The sequence below is a fragment of the Podarcis tiliguerta genome, assembly GCF_965153285.1.
Source record: "Podarcis tiliguerta genome assembly, chromosome: 1".
NCBI lineage: Eukaryota > Metazoa > Chordata > Lepidosauria > Squamata > Lacertidae > Podarcis > Podarcis tiliguerta.
Window position 1 is genome coordinate 90,372,109 of NC_139534.1, and position 16,918 is coordinate 90,389,026.

A 16,918-nucleotide genomic window follows, 5' to 3' on the forward strand; every position below is an offset into this window, starting at 1 on the left:
TACTTCATCACAGTGCAGGTTTAGATCAAGGCATAATCATATTTAGGGGGTCTTTTTGTTTCCTTCACCAATGAGGCTCCTCAGGCTTGGTTCAGACACACAGCAGCCACCTCCATGCAAATGAACTAGTCCAAATGAACACTTCTGTATGACTACATTCTTCTTTTTTATTCTTTGTTTTCTGGCCTGTTAAGCCTGGCAATAGTTTGAGGCATGTTAGTTACTAAGCACATGATGGCTGCTGATTTCATCAGCGTGCACACAAAAAGACTCCCGGGGCACCGTAAAGACTAGCAGATATATTGTGGCTTAAGCTTTCATGTGCTATACTCCATTTTGTCAGGTGCATGACATGTTATCCCAAATTTTGTGTGTGTGTGTTGGTACACATATGTATGTATTCCACATAAACACTGAGTTGTACCCAATTCTGCTAGTATGACCAGAAGGGACACTTGCCCCAGTGAACTCTCGACCTGTCTCCCCGCTCTCGGCTCCTGCAACCCTCAAAAGGCCACTTTCAGTGTTCACGGGATGCTCATTGTAGGCTGGAATGTGGGACTGAGCACTGCAGGAGATGGGGTGTGAAATAGTCTGCAATCAGGCAAAAGCATCTTTGGTCAGCAGAGAAGAGCAATACCCTGCTTCACATCCCAGCTGTTTGCCAAGGACCCCTGACTTAACTGAGGAGAGGTTTTTGGAAGGTAGCATAGGCCTGTAGGGGAGGAAAAGGTTGGGAATTCCCTAGAGCAAGCAACGTTTATGCTGGCATTCCCAAGGGAATACTGGGGAAATTGTAAAGAATGGAGCCTATGAAAGTGAACCGTCATTCATTTTGTGGTTGTTTGTTTACATTGGAGGCTGATTCTCTCCCAATGAGATCAGAATGGAGATCACCAACCAGGAGGAAGATTGCATTGGTGAGGCTGCCTACGGACCATACATTTAAAGCACATGTCTTCCCTCAAAGAATCCTGGGAAGTGTAGTTTACCCCTCACAAAGCTACAATCCCCAGGATTCTTTGAGAAGAGTCATGTGCTTTGAATGTATGGCGTGTATGTAGCCTTGGGCACTGACCACTAGTAGTACAGCAGGAACAGAGGGGAATTCCATAAATCTTTCTTAGCACTTCTCATGAGCAGGAACCGCAGGAGATTGGGGGAGGCAGGTAACAAGGCTGGTAGGAAGAAAGGAGGTGAGTTATCCAGGGATGAAGATGAGCTGGGGGACAAATTATGTCTTGCGTGAGCAAGGACATCTCTTCAGACTTCAGGTTGCCACAGGGCCTGGAGACAAACAGGTTGTGTATGTATAGTAGTGGCCAGAGGAGGAATGACTGCTGGGAGGAGCGCAGAGAGAAGAAATACTGTACCATGATGCAGTTGCAGCAGCTGCAACAAAGCATGTTTCTCCTATATTGGTCTCCACAGCTGGTACCTGCAGCCTTACAACAGTTTGACTTTACTCCCAAAGGCACACTCCTCCATTGTCTCCTGAGGCAGGTGGATGCCAAGTGTCCACTAGAGGTCAATATCAACAACCATCAACAGACAACCAACAGGAGACACTGCAGAATCCAAATACTACAGGGTGTGATAAGAACATCATTTAATCCCCGCCCTCCAGGGTGTTAAAATAAGGCAAATACAGGGTGGAGAGACACCCTACTGCAGACAGACAGACAATAAGTTTCCAAAACAAGCAAATGTAAAAAGTCTCAGTTGTTTATGACTGCTTGATCCTGCAAGTTTTGTCCAGGTAGCTCCAGCTTCCCTTTCTTGATCAAAGGCAGGCCCAGAAAGGAAAAGGGGAAAATAGAAGGTGAATAAAGGAGGGTCAACAGAGATTTGGGGTCAAAAGGGAGGGAGGAGAGGGTTGCACAAATTGTCTCACATGTTACCGCCTTCACCACCAGAAATAAGCCTCCCTTGAGGAGTCTATTTGTTCCAATGCAGACAAGAACAGGTAGGTAGTCCATTTTTATCCAAGGTGGGCATTTGCCCATGCTTAGCCTCCCCACCCCCCTACAGCCCAGGTTCAGGAATCCCAGCCTTCCAGCCCTCTAGATGCTCTCTGCCTCTTCGCACCGTGTGGGCAAACAAGGTGTTCAGCGGGAGAAACAACACAATGGGCAGTCACACCATTGGCTAAATCCCAGAAGAGAGGGAGGGAAAGCGGAGAAGCGCCGGAGACACCCAAAAGGATCTGCGGAGGCATCGCTATTGTAGGAAAGGAGGAGGAGAAGGAGGAGAGCACTGGGAAATTGAAAACAAACAGAAAAGGGCCCCCAGTGCCTCCAGTTGGGAACTTCAAAGTATTTCTTCCGAGTATCCGGCGGGACTGGAAATGCAGTACTTTATATTCCCCACGTGGAATTAATAGCGCTGCCTAGTTCGGTGTTATACTGAAAACGAAGGGATTGTTATACACCAAGGATACAGAGAGTTTAAGGGGGGCACTGATTTGGGAGGTCGAGCGATATCGATGGTGACCAGGAAAACCTTTTCTTTGCAAGGGGAGACGGGGACGCCAGTTGTTTTTGAGACATCACAATCAAAATGCAGAGGATGCTCGGCTCCCTTTCATTGTCAGGAAGGAAGGACACACCGGGGCTGAGACGCATCGCACTGCGACCCCCCCCTTCTCTGCCCCCCCCTTATGTGACTTAACTGCCTTTGCCCTCTTAAGCTGGCGCGATGTATATTTATATGGCCGATATATATTTATACGGTTTATTCTGATCAGCAACTTTTCCAGAAGAAAGAAACGTTCTACAGTATTGAACTGCGTTTAACTAACGCGCACTAAAAACAACGGCGCAAGTTGTGAATCTGGAAAATGGACACACACACACACCCATTCCTAGGAAAGCATCTTTTGGTCCGCGCGCTGCCTATTGTTTCCTTTCCGATCACCCCAGCGCGCGGGGGGTGGTGTTGAAAGGAGAGGAGAGGGCTAATTATATTAAAAGCCTGGTTCTGTCACTTTAAAAGAGCGGGAGAGAGTCGGCGGGGGGCGAACTCGGGGGCGCAAAATGAATTCGTCGGCGGGCAGCGAAGGGCTCCCAACGGGTCACGTGGAGGGGCAGGAAATGATTGATGCACAAGGTTGCTGGGCGCGAAGAAATTTAATAGCGCCGCGCGAGGAGCGGCTTCCCACTTCTGCTACTTCGCCGGGCGCACACGCTTCGTTTGCACGAATGATGTCAGCGAGGCTCGACTCCGGATCCACCCCCCACGCGCCTCCCGCCCCCTCCCAGGCTCGCGATGAAAATATTGCCCTTCCTTCGAGGGAGCCCCTCCGGAAGTGGCTCCTCGAAAAGAAACTTCCACTCAGCCTTTATGGTAGTGGCTTCGTGCTGGCGGCTGTGGGCTTGGCAAGCCTATGGCCATCGGGGCTTACTTCCGAGTAAACATGCCCGGGAGTGGTGCTGCTCTCCCAGGGGATCTGTGCAAGCAGGAGTCAAATACTGGGCTGGCTCAGGTGCAAGGCTTGCATCGGGACCGCGCAGGCAATAGGGGGCAGGGCTGGTTGAGCTGTCAAGGCGGCCACTAACTGCTGCACTTGGGGGTTTCAGCAGGGAGGACTGAGCGACCTCGCCCCCCTGAAACCGACGTAACACGTGCGACTCCAAGCGAGCATAACTCCAGATCCCTTCCACAAGATGTAAGCGCATACTGGATCAGGGCTGAGGAGATGTGGGTTCGACCTCGCCCAGCCCTCAACAGTCACGACCAGGGGTGCCAACTTGAATAAAATATTGAGGGGGTAAGCCCCACCCCGCATAATCGACCACAAGATGCAGCTCACGCACACTATTTGCATGGCAATGCCCATCAACTTGGGGGGGGGGGCGGCCCCCTCAAATGGAGGGGGGCGAAGGGACCTCGGCCTCTAAGGAGATGGCTCCTACGGTCACGAAGCTCACCGTCTGCTCTAATCTTACCTAGCTCTCTGGTTTGCTATGAGGATTTTTTTTTTTTAGCAATCTATTTTCATAAAAACCACGTGCGCCGCCCCGAGCCACTCGGAGGAAGGGCGAGATACGGATGTGACAAATACGGTGTTTTTAAACTTTGCTGGGAAGCTGCATCGTCCATCCGCTTTTGGCCACCGACTTTTGTGTGGCCCCGCTCTCTCCTCCCTCACCATCGCAGGAAGGGGATCGCTCGCTAATGATCTGAAAATCGCAGCTGCCGCTTCCCCGACGGTCCTGCTTAGAATTCACTAAAGGAAAGGGTCTCATTATGCAAATATTTCATTCCAGAAAGGGAAAGGGGGGGGAGGGGAGATGTCAGTTATTTAAATATGACAGCTCGCCGTGCATCCTCTCTCCCCAACCCCCACCGCCGTCCCAAATTAAGGCTGCTTCTTCCTCCGGTTTGCTCTCCCCTCCTCCCATCCATTCACATCAGCGAGGATCCCCGGAACACCCCTCCGAAGTGTGTGTGTTTTTCCCCCGATCGGAGGAAGAAAGGCTGAAAGGTGGCAGACCCCCCCCCGCCGGATAACTTCAGCGAGTGGTAGCGAAGCAGCCCCAAAGGAGCTTCCCTCCCCTCCGCCACTACCACACCAGGATCCCTGATCGGATCCAGTCCCGGTTGCAAGTGAGCGCCGGTTCCTTCGAGCGCAGAAGTAACCCTGAAAAGGTTAAGGAAAAGGAAAAGCCCCGCCATCCCAAGTCGCGCTGCCAAATCCCGCTCTCCCTTTAATGCCTGGGGGGATTAAGCTGGCTGTGTGTGCTGCAGACCAGAAGGAAAAACCGGGGAGGTTCCGAAGACAACTACCCGCCTTTAACCACCAGGGTTAGGAAGGCGCACACGCACCCCGCCCCCGACGTAGTAGGGCTGCCCCCAGAACCTGCACACCGGGGCTTTCTGGATGATCTGGAGAGCAGCCAGATTTCACCCTCAATTGCACCCTGGCGGCGTCCACCGAGTGGATGCATTCCAGAATCGAGCTCCGGCATCCTCTACTTTTAAAAGCGAAAAAAAATAAATATATCGAACGGTATGCAAAGCAGATCGCCGGACTTCCTGCGCTTTATCAAAAGCAACCAGCCACCAACCCGAGTCATTCATCTAGAGCAAGTCGGTCTCTCTCTCCCCATACACACAGACATACAAGTGTAATGGCTAATATGTCCCTACTGTCCTGCCATGAAAAGATCCGTGCTGCCCTTTTGCCAACAACGAGCCAGCCAAACGCTGGCGGCTCAAACTCCTTCCCTCCCGCAGCTTTCAAGCCATCCCCGAACTGCAAACAGGGGGGGGAAACAACTCCCGAAACTGCAACCCGAGCGTTTTCCAAGCCAGTCCTTGTGCGCCCGGTTCCCACCAATCGATCTTTCTGTGCTGGACGCTGACAGCGCTGCAAAGGCAGCCCGGACGCCGCGCGCAGGACTCTGTCAAGTGCAACGCACCCCCTCGGGGATCCGTCAAAACCTTGCCGTTCCCCAGAGCCGAAAAAGCCCCGAGAGCTGCGAGCGGCGCCGGTGCCTCAGCGCCCAGAAACTCCGCTTTCTTTTCATCGCCGCCAATCAATTAAGCAGGACGCGGACGTAACAATTTCTTCTTATTAATTACCCAGCGAGAGACTTCGTGTGTGTTGCACAAAAAGGAAAGAGAGAGAGAGAGGAGGAGATAGGAAAGAAAAGAAAAGAGCGAGGGAGGGTAGAGCAGCTGGGAGTCTGGAGACGCCAGGTTCAGTCTGGCAGCATGCATCGGAAAGGCGCCCTTTTTCATATTTAAACCACGCGGAATATGTACATTTTTGATTCCTACTTACGCTTTCAGGGGGTTGTGAATGACAGTCGCCATTTTGCTACAATGTAACAGAATATTGTGTCTCGGAGTTCTAAAGGTTCGCTCAGGGGAAGCGCTCGGCCAATCGAGAAAGTGGATACCGGCCCGCCGCCCAATCAAACGCTGAGGGCGGAGCCAGGGTTCTGCTAGTTATTAGGGGAGCTGTCAAAGCCCAGAGGTCACTCCCTTTCTGTGCAACTGTTAAGAGAGCAGGTCTTAAAGGGGCAGCGACGCGGCAGAGGGGCAATCGGCGCTCGAACTTACATAGCGGGGAGTTTCAAGAGTTTTTAATAATAGTTTGGGTCTTTAAAAAAAACAAACAAAACCGCACACGCACAGAGGCGAGCGTGGGGTGGGTGTGACGCGCGGGGGTGAAACATAGTTCGTTCATTGTTTCCATAGCTTCTCGTTTCCCGAAGAGCATCTCCTCCAACTATTCATATGCAAGGGTTGGGTTCGTGCCATTTAATGGGGGGGGGGGGATTACATGTGTGCTGACCCTCACTTCTGCAGTTGCACGTTCTAGTTGTTTTGGGGTATTAAAAAAACCCAAAACAAAACATGGTGGTCTCCATTTTGTTTCCCTTGATCTCCAGCCACTTTCCCCTTTAGGTTTCTTGGAACGCCGCTCGGTAATTACAGTGACTTCAGGGCAGCACCCTTCCCCCTCCGCCAGGAATTTCTCTGTGTCAGTCATCCAGCTTCTGCAGCCAGTGCACTAGTTACATAATGCACAGTGGCCAAACCGACCGCCTGTTTGTTTCACTCAAAGCAACTTTTTGGAAGCGTGATCGTCTGGGTGTAGCGTGTTGAGACCTGACCTCTCTGATCTTTTGACATGAGAAAAGGGAGCGGGAGGGAGGGAACTTCGCCTACATTTCATTAAAGCACATATAAGTGCTCCGAAGCAGCGAAGGAACTTCTCGGAGGCAGCAGGTCTTCTGACTGCAAGGGAAAGGAGTGGAGCCCCATTTCTGGGAAAGCCACCAAGACGTCTGAGTTTACCTGTGGCTAATTACATGAGTCTGCAAATGAATTACCCAGAAGAGGAGCTGAAAGATTTTTGATGTGTCTAAAGGCTGAAATCTTACCCACTTGAGAGTAAGCTGGAATCCTATACATGCTTACTTGGCAGTGAAGCCCATGGAACTCAATGAGACTAGCTTTTGAGTGAACACACTCAGCAGGCATGTATGTGAAACCTAATCATTGGACGTTTGAGGACTGAACTGTTAAGCACACTTTGGGTACTTCCAGACAGGGACCTGGTATCATAAATGAGTCGTCAGGATCTACTTTTTCTGTGTGTGTGTTAGGCATGCTAGCTTCCACACATTCCTCTCCCCACCCTTGTAATGGATATTCATGGATGTTGCACTACTTGCCATCCACACCAGGGTTGTTGCTTTCTGGTCTCTCCCCTCAGTTACTTCTCCCCTGGCACAGTGGCGTAGCGTGGGTTGTCAGCACCCGGGGCAAGGCAAGTAATTTGCACCCCCTAACCCGGGGCAAGGCAAGTAATTTGCGCCCCCCCCCCGCTGCACTGTCCCTCCCCCAGATAGTCCCTCGCTCTCTCTCCGCACCGCACGCCTGGCACACACACACCCCTCCACAGTGGGCGGCGACCCGGCGGTTCGGATCGGATTCGCACAGCCAGCACTGCAGTGAGAGAGAGTGAGTGAGCCAGGTAGGGGCAGAGAGCTGCGAGTGCGAGCGCCCCCCCCCCCAGATGTTGCGCCCGGTGCGGCCGGCCCCCCTGCACCCCCCACGCTACGCCACTGCCCTGGCATCCACTACCTTTTTAAATTACAGGCATGAACACAGGTATTTCTATACCTCTGCATACCTGAAGAAATTGCATCCTAAGAATTGCACATGAGCCAGCATAACCAGCCTTGTTCAGCTAGCTACCATGTTTTATTGGGGGCAAAATGAAGGGTGAGGCTTTGGACAGGGGATAATTTTTAAAATACTGTGGGTCTTGTCAAATACCTCTGTGTTTGTTTGTTTGTTTGTTTGTTTGTTTGTTTGTTTGTTTGTTTGTCTGTCTGTCTGTCTGTCTGTCTGTTAATTAAAGGGGGGGACAATGTGAGGCAATCAGTAGAAATAGGAGTCTTGTATTATTATCTGGGGCAACTGGAAAGAAAACGGGACAACCTACTGAAACAATAGGGACAATGCAGGTGGCGCTGTGGTCTAAACCACAGAGCCTAGGGCTTGCCGATCAGAAGGTCGGCAGTTTGAATCCCCACGACAGGGTGAGCTCCCGTTGCTCGGTCCCTGCTCCTGCCAACCTAGCAGTTCAAAAGCACATCAAAGTGCAAGTAGACAAATAGGTACTGTTCTGGCGGACAGGTAAACGGTGTTTCCGTGCGCTGCTCTGGTTCACCAGAAGTGGCTTAGTCATGCTGGCCACATGACCCGGAAGCTGTACGCCGGCTCCCTCGGCCAATAAAGTGAGATGCTGCAACCCCAGAGTCGTCTGCGACTGGACCTAATGGTCAGGGGTCCCTTTATCTTTACCTTTACTGAAACACATGACAAAACACTCACCCTAAAAATTGCACTAACAAGCTGGGAGCAGTTGCAGGTGTACACTGGGCTAGTTTTACATATCAGATTTCCCACATTAAGGGGAAATCCAGACTAAATGTAAACAAACAAACAAACAAAAATGCCAGCCCGTATGTATGTATGTATGTATGTATGTATGTATGTATGTTTGTATGTTTACATTACAATGTTATGTGGATGCCGGGTGGGTGGGTGTGGAATTGTGAGCATAGCAGCAACAATTTCACAATAAACTCCCATCTGGAAGCACCCTTGATTAAGTCAGGCTTCCTCAACCTCATCCCTCCAGATGTTTTTGGCCTACAACTCCCATGATCCCTAGCTAGCAGGACCAGAGGTCAGGGATGATGGGAATTATAGTCTCAAAACATCTGGAGGGCCGAGGTTGAGGAAGCCTGGTTAAGATTAAGCCCCACTAAACTCAGAGAGACTCATTTCAGAATAAATATGCATCACAGGAACACAGGGAACTGCTGTATACCAAGACTGACTATTGGCCCCTCTGGCTCAGCCTGCACTGACTTGGCAGCTGCGCCCCAGGGCTTCCTACAGAGAGACTCTCTCTGCTGTGTTTGGAAATACTGGGGATTGAACCTTGAGTCTTCTGCCTGCAAACTTAAAAATTAACAGAGGAGCAGTGGAGAGAAGCGTGGGTGAGTTGTGTGGGGAGTCCCTGAGGGCTGAATCTAGTGCAGGGGCTAGAGCAGGCATAGGCAAACTCGGCCCTCCAGATGTTTGTGGCCTACAACTCCCATCATGCCTGACCATTGGTCCTGTTAGCAAGGGATCATGGGAGTTGTAGGCCAGAAACATCAGGAGGGCCGAGTTTGCCTATACCTGGGCTAGAGGTTTCCTGTCCTTGCTTTACATGGCAGAGTATATTATTCATCTTACTTCAAAATGTGGTAAATCAGCCCTGGGACATTTGGAGGCTCTCATACGAAGTGGAGTCCTGAGCTTTGATTGTGAGCAAGGAACTTGTTCCAACACAATGCTCCATCTGTGGTCCTGTAAGCTGTACGTCTGGCTGGCTGTAGTTCTGCACATGCTCTTAACTCAAGAGGGATGATCTGTTGGGAACAGATTCCCAACAGTTTTGAACAACGCCCCCTATGAATGGAGTTTGTACCCTACTACTGTGGGGATGATGCCATCCTCTAAAACAGTGGAGGGTGTGACTACTACCCAGGCTCAGCTTCCACAAAGGATACTCCAGTCAATGAAATTGTTGCTAGATCAAATATTGGGGGGACGCGGGGGATGGGACGGGACCAGAATGGTGTTTTTTATTTCATGCAGAAATCAAAGGCATGCAGTGTGATAGGAGACATCTCCCCTGGACATGCCTTTACAGTTAAATGCAAGTTAATGCTGATACAAGGCATCTGCAAGGCATACCTAACCTACCCCATATGCAGTGCAGTACACATCTGGCCTGCTTTGACACCATATGGAAGCTAGTGTGGGTGTGGTGTGGCATGCTGTTACTGCACCGAACATTTTATTAGTCTGAAGGGCAACTTTCCCCGCTTCGAAATACTGCTCTACAAACATGCGCAAAGACAGAAACCACAGAAATCAGACCTCCCAATTTACATCTTTATCAAAAGGCAAACTGGGCACATTTGTTTTTGTTGAACTTTGCGTAGTTGTACAAATAAACCCACGATAGTATCTTGATGAGAAATAACTGGAAAGAGGAAGAGAATGTCAGTAGGATTGCTGCATGGAAATGTATCACTGCACAGTTTGTATCCGAGATTAAACCGAAGGGTGGCAGTCATGGATTTAAGGGAACTGAACCGCACTTGCACCTTCCTAGAGACAGTCATTGTGACTGCGTGTGGAATGATATTGTAATAAAGGGGGCAACAGAGAGAGCAAAAAAACCCAGTTCATTATCTTTGTCCAGCAGCACTAAACAGTTGCTTATCAGCTTGCAGTGCAGATCTGACTTGTGTTTCTACTAAATCTGGTCTCATGACATGCAGTCCTGTACAGTGGTACCTCAGGTTACATATGCTTCAGGTTACATATGCTTCAGGTTACAGACTCCGCTAACCCAGAAATAGTACCTCAGGTTAAGAACTTTGCTTCAGGATGAGAACAGAAATCGTGCTCCGGCGGCCCGGCAGCATCAGGAGGCCCCATTAGCTAAAGTGGTGCTTCAGGTTAAGAACAGTTTCAGGTTAAGAACGGACCTCCAGAACAAATTAAGTACTTAACCTGAGGTACCACTGTACACGCATGCCCAGGAGTCTGTGTTTAAGACTGCAGCCACAGTAGTCTTAAACAAAAGAGAGAAAGGACCATAGTTCAGTATTATTTTCATGTTCTCCAGTCCTACCATTAGGAAGCATAAGATGCTACCTGTTTGGGGGCTTCCCGTGGGCAGCTGGCTGTCCAACATGTGAAAGAAGGCACTGGATTAGATTTTGGCCTGATCCAGCAGAGCTTTTCTAAAGCAGTCTGCCGACTACATACTTACATCGTTATACCATCATAAGCAGGGGGCATTTGGGGCTTATCAGGCCCCAAAATATCTCTGTACACATGTGATAATTGAATCAAGGAATTGGGCAAAGTTCACAATGGATACAAGGCTTTGTGGGGGCGGGGGACATATAAGAGGCCATGGTACAAACTAAGCCAAATGCAGCCATCGGCCATGGATTATGCCCTACAAGGTGTCTGACATGACAACAGCAACTCTTTTTGCAGTGTGAGGCAGAGAAGAAAACAGGGGCCTTATCGAGTCCCTGACAGGCCACAGCACACACCTAGTGGGCTGTTCAGCTTGGTAACTCTCCAGTTGGTCCAGACTGATATATGATATCAGTAGATTTTGTCTTCATCCCACTACTATCCTGAGGAATTGAGAGAGTGTGTTGTATTATTATTATTATTATTATTATTATTATTATTACTACTACTACTACAGTGGTACCTTGGGTTACAGACGCTTCAGGTTACAGACTCCGCTAACCAAGAAATACTACCCTGGGTTAAGAACTTTGCTTCAGGATGAGAACAGAAATCGTGCTCCGGCGGCGCAGCAGCAGTAGGAGGCCCCATTAGGTAAAGTGGTGTCTCAGGTTAAGAACAGTTTCAGGTTAAGAACGGACCTCCGAAACGAATTAAGTTCTTAACCTGAGGTACCACTGTAGTTTAGAAGTGGCCTAGATATTCAGTTGATCCAAAGGATCCACATAGAAAGTTTATGTTGTGAGATGTTATAAGCAGGGCTGTTTGCTGCATGAATAAAATAATGTGTGCTTAGACTAGTTCAAAGATACCTTAGGTCAGGTACCAAATATAAAGTTCTAAGAAACTACACAATAAGAGTGCATACCCTATTGGTGCGCCTTGTAATTAAAGGATGTATTTCTGGCTGCTGTAACAGTTCTTGGGGGAGTATGTTTATCAGATAATACAAAGGAGAGGTTGGAACTGGTCCAGCCCTTTGAGCAACCTAAAAATCAAAGGGGAACCAGATAAGAATTTCATAAAGAAGATATGCTGCAAAGTCCAGGAATGCTTCTTCCAAGATAAGCAACTCTCACTTACCTTCTGCAGAGCTCCGGCATTCAGGAGTGTGGGAATCTTTCCTTAAAATAACTGACACCTGTCAAAGTTGTTTGCAACTCACATCCTCTCATGAGATACATAAACAACTCTTTGACTGCAGCATCAGAAAGAAGCTGCAACTGCAAGTGTACCAAGCTCAGTGGTTTTAAAAAAGTACATGCCATTGTTTTAAAGTCTGGTATCTCTGGGTGGCCACAAAGAACATATTTAGCCTCTAAAGTCTCTCTTTAAGCGTATATACTTGGGATGAATTTGGCTCATAATTCACATAACAGGAAATTTAAACTAATTTGTCCTCTTGGGTTTCATTATACACAGGCAAGGGAAAGCTTGAGTGCAGTTGGACATGTATTCTGGGACTTAAGAAGGCTGATTTCAAAAAGCTTAAGGAAATAGCAGGTGAAGTCCCATGGTCAGAAATACTCATGGAGAAGGGAGTCCAAGATGAATGGGAGTTTCTTAAAGGTGAACTACTGAAGGCACAAAGGCAGACAATTCCAACATGAAAGAAAAGTGGGAGGCACCCAAGGAAACCAGTGTGACTACATAAGGCGCTTACAGATGAGCTGAGATGTAAGAAGGGAATGTATAAGAAATGGAAGAAAGGAGAAATCACAAAGGAAGAGTATACACCAACAGGTGCAGGGAGTAGGTCAGGCAAGCCAAAGCCCTGAATGAAATCAGGCTTGCAAGAGAGGTTAATAATAATAATAAAAGGTTTATTCAGCTATGTTTGAAGCAAGAGGAACAAGCAAGTAGTATGTCCCTTGTGTGGAGATGATGGAGAAATGCTATTGGGTGACAGAGAGAAGGTGGAACTGCTACTTTGCCTCTATCTTCACACAAAAAGAAAGCAGTGCCCAACCTGGTGATAACAGAATAAATAATGCAAGGAGGGAGCTGCGGTCCAAGATAGCAAAAGAGGTGTTAAGGGAACACCTTAAATGACTTTAAATCTCCAGGGCCTGATGAGTTGCACCCAAGGGTACTAAAGCAGCTTGTGGGTGTAATTTCAGAGCCTCTGTCTATAACCATTGAGAATTCTTGGAGAACAGGTCAGGTCCTTGCATACTGGAGTCAGGCAAATGTTTTTTCCCACCTTCAAAAGGGATTGGAGGTGGGGAGAAGATCAAGAACAGATAATAAAAGAGTCAGTCTGTGAGCACTTAGAAAAGGATGCTGTGATTACTAAGACCTAGCATGGGCATCTCAAAAATAAGTTGTGCCAGATGAATCTCATTTCTTTCTCTCTCTCTCTCTTTTTGATTGAGTTACAAGCTTGGTGGATCAGGGAAATGCTGTGGACATAGTATATCTTGATTTCAGTAAGTCTTTTTGAAAAAGTCCCCCATTATAGTATTGCGGAGAAACTGGTAAAATGTGGACTGGAGGAGGTAACTACCAGGTGGATTTGTAGCTGCTTGACTGATCAAACGCAAACAGTGCTCACTAATGGTTCCTCATCATGCTGGAAAAAAGTGACAAGTGAGTTGCTGCAGGGTTCTGTCCTGGGCTTGTTGTTGTTCAGCATCTTTATAAATGACTTGGATGAAGATATGGAGGGGATGCTCATCAAATTTGTACATGACACCCAACTGGGAGGGGTGACCAGTGCTGTTGAATACAGAACTGGGATTCAAGATGACCTTTAACTGCGCCCAAACTAAAAAAAAATGAATTTCAATAGGGACAAATGCAAGTTTATACAGTGGTACCTCGGGTTACATACGCTTCAGGTTACATACGCTTCAGGTTACAGACTCCACTAACCCAGAAATAGTACCTTGGGTTAAGAACTTTGCTTCAGGATGAGAACAGAAATCGTGTTTCGGCGGCGCGGCAGCAGCAGGAGGCCCCATTAGCTAAAGTGGTCTTCAGGTTAAGAACAGTTTCAGGTTAAGAACGGACCTCCAGAACAAATTAAGTACTTAACCTGAGGTACCACTGTACACTTAGATAGGAAGAACCAGCTGCACAAATATAACATGGAGGACACCTGGCTTGCCAGTAGTACATGTGGAAAGGATATAAGGATCTTAGTAGACCACAAGCTTAACATGTCAAAAGTGTGATGCAGCAGCAAAAGATGCTAATGTTATTCTAGCCTGCATCAACAGAAGTATAGTGTCCAGATCAAGGGAGGTATTAGTACTGCTTAATTCTACCTCAGTCATATCACATGTGGAGTACTGTGTTCATTTCAAGGCACCACAATTTAAGAAGGATGCTGACAAGCTGGAATGTGTGCAGAAGAGGGTGACCAAGATGATCAAGGATCGAGAAACCAAGCTTTATTAGGAATGGTTGAGGGAGCTGGGTATATTTAGCCTGGAAAAGAGAAGACTGAGAGGAGACATGATAGCCATCTTCAAATACCTAAAGGACTGCCATGGGGATGATGGAGCAAGAAGTTACCATAGTTGTTAACAAATTGTTCTTTACTTTGGCTTCAGCCTCTCTCAGCGTGACCATTTCACTCAGTTGGTCCCAATGTTCTAGTTGTCTTACCCTTAAGTAACACATGAGCAAAATGGCAGGCGCTCTTTAATTTTTCCAGCTCTTGGTTACAACAAGCATTGACTTATCCAAATATATTTAGCCCACCTATAGTGCCAAAAACCCTTCAAGGCAGCTAACCATCCTTAGCTAAGATACAGCAATTAAAACAATTAAGAACATTGAACTAACACAAGCAGCAAAGCACTACAAAAATCAGCAGCTAATGGAGGGAAATCACTTCCATGATCCAGGACTTCAAAATGCCCTTTGAAACAACACCTAGAAGGCCAGCAATGAGAGAGCAGGATGAATTTCCTAGGAACGGAGTTCAAGAGTTTTGGAACCATTATAGAAAAGGCCATACCATACTTCAGACAGTGGGGGAAGATGGAGCAGAGCCTCTAAGGACAAACTTAGTACAATGGTACCTCGGGTTACAGACACTTCAGGTTACAGACGCTTCAGGTTACAGACTCCGCTAACGCAGAAATAGTACCTCAGGTTAAGAACTTTAATTCAGGATAAGAACAGAAAACGTGTGCTAGCGGCGCAGTGACAGCAGGAGGCCCCATTAGCTAAAGTGGTACCTCAGGTTAAGAACAGTTTCAGGTTAAGAACAGACCTCCGGAACGAATTAAGTTCTTAACCCGAGGTACCACTGTAGTTATTTAGGTACCCTAGGCACAGGCCATGTAAGGCCTTATGGGGCACTTTTAATTGGGTTCAGAAACCAACTGGAAGCCAATGGAGTTGTTTCACAATGGAGTTGTAATGTTCTCTTTGGTTGCTGTTAGCAAATCAGTGGACTTTTGGTGCAGATTTGTTTGACTTTTTCCACCGTTGCTGTTCACCAAGTTGATGTTTTCTCTGAGGTCTCAAGGGTTGCCAAATTTTGAGAAGCAAAAAATAGGACACACTTGCCTAGAGCAGCACGGGGAATCTTTGGGAACGCACTGCCTCCCTCTCCCCTCAGAGTGCAGCCGGATGACACACCGCCTGGCCACAGCCAGCATTTGGGGCCTTCCCAAATGTGGAGAGCCAGTGTGGTGTAGTGGTTAAGAGTGGTGGACTCATAATCTGGTGAACCGGGTTCGCGTCTCCGCTCCTCCACATGCAGCTGCTGGGTGACCTTGGGCCAGTCACACTTCTCTGAAGTCTCTCAGCCTCGCTCACCTCACAGAGTGTTTGTTGTGGGGGAGAAAGGGAAAGGAGACTGTTAGCCGCTTTGAGACTCCTTAGGGTAGTGATAGAGTGGGATATCAAATCCAAACTCCTCCTCCTCCTCCTCTTCTTCTTCTTCTTCTTCTTCTTCTTCTTCTTCTTCTTCTTCTTCCCTTTCCGCCTATCTGCATACAACATGCTCTCCTCACATCTCTCCAAAGGGGCCCCCATTATCTTGTTCTAGGGTTGACCCCCCACTGAAAACAGGTTTAAATTTTTAGCATTGTTGAGTCCTGACTGAAGCTAAGTTCTGGCTGAAAACTGGGACACTTCAGTTCATATTACATTACTCTTGCAAGAAGCAGGAAACTTCACTGCATGATGAAATCTATCTAGCAGCAGTACCCTGAAAAAGTAGCATGCTGATTAGCAGGCATGGCCTCACTTGGGCCCTACCAACCGTATGTACCCTCAAGATTGCCACTCCAGTATTCAGCCACAAGCCAAACCCGTCTACATGCAAGTCAATGGGCACATGCAAAACGATTCATAAATGTCTGTATGCAGTATGTACATTTCCCTGCAAATTCTTTCCTATATGTTGGTCTGTCTGCACACCTACAGCCTCAGATTAATTCAGATTAATATCAGATTAATATCATATCAGATTAATTCAGATATGTGCAAATGCATGTTAATGCACATGTAAACCAGTTTGCCTGGTTGACATCCACAGAAATTTTACTGGCAAAGCCTTACAGACTAAGAAAAGGGCTTTGTTTTTGGATTCAGTCCATTTGAGTCAGCTAAATCCAAGAGCTGTAAACTTCACCATGAATAATGGATAGAAAATTAGAGACACAAAACTTTGGAAAACATTCTCTCACTTACTAGTTTGTCAAATCTCCCTGTCTAGGCTCCACATTTCCCAGTCATAGAGCTGATGAGACTGTACAGAATTATCTAGAGAACACCAATAAGTCTCCAATAAATAGCCTAGGAAATAATTACATTGATGTTGAAGTTAACTTGTTTTAAGGACTTAATGTTAACTGTTTTGATAAATATAATTAATGTTCTAACTGTTGTGAAAAATAGAGGATCATGTGGGAACTGGGGGGTGGGCTAGTACCTCGGGGGGGGACATGTCATGCTCCTTCGGGGGTAGTTTATCTTTATTTATTTATTTATTTAATTTTAATTTTATTGGAATTTTATTTACAACATAACACAAACCCCCATCCCCCCAACACACAAATCCACCCTCATTAAACGTGAACATAACATACAG

At 47.5% G+C, this 16,918-nt stretch overlaps 1 protein-coding gene across 2 annotated transcripts in view; it reads right to left on the minus strand.

Moving 5' to 3' along the window:
* DPF3 (double PHD fingers 3) overlaps positions 1-5,874 on the minus strand; it is a 183,791-nt gene extending 177,917 nt beyond the window's left edge. The window contains exon 1 of one of the 2 annotated variants that reach the window (XR_014501965.1): positions 5,789-5,857. Coding sequence is in view for 1 of the 2 variants with exons in the window: in XM_083398927.1 (XP_083255053.1) it covers positions 5,789-5,820 (32 nt within the window). In the remaining variant the exon portion in view is untranslated. Of the gene's footprint in view, positions 1-5,788 lie in introns of both variants that reach the window. The other variant, XM_083398927.1, reaches the window with a different exon arrangement.
* Between the last annotated feature and the right edge of the window lie 11,044 nt (positions 5,875-16,918).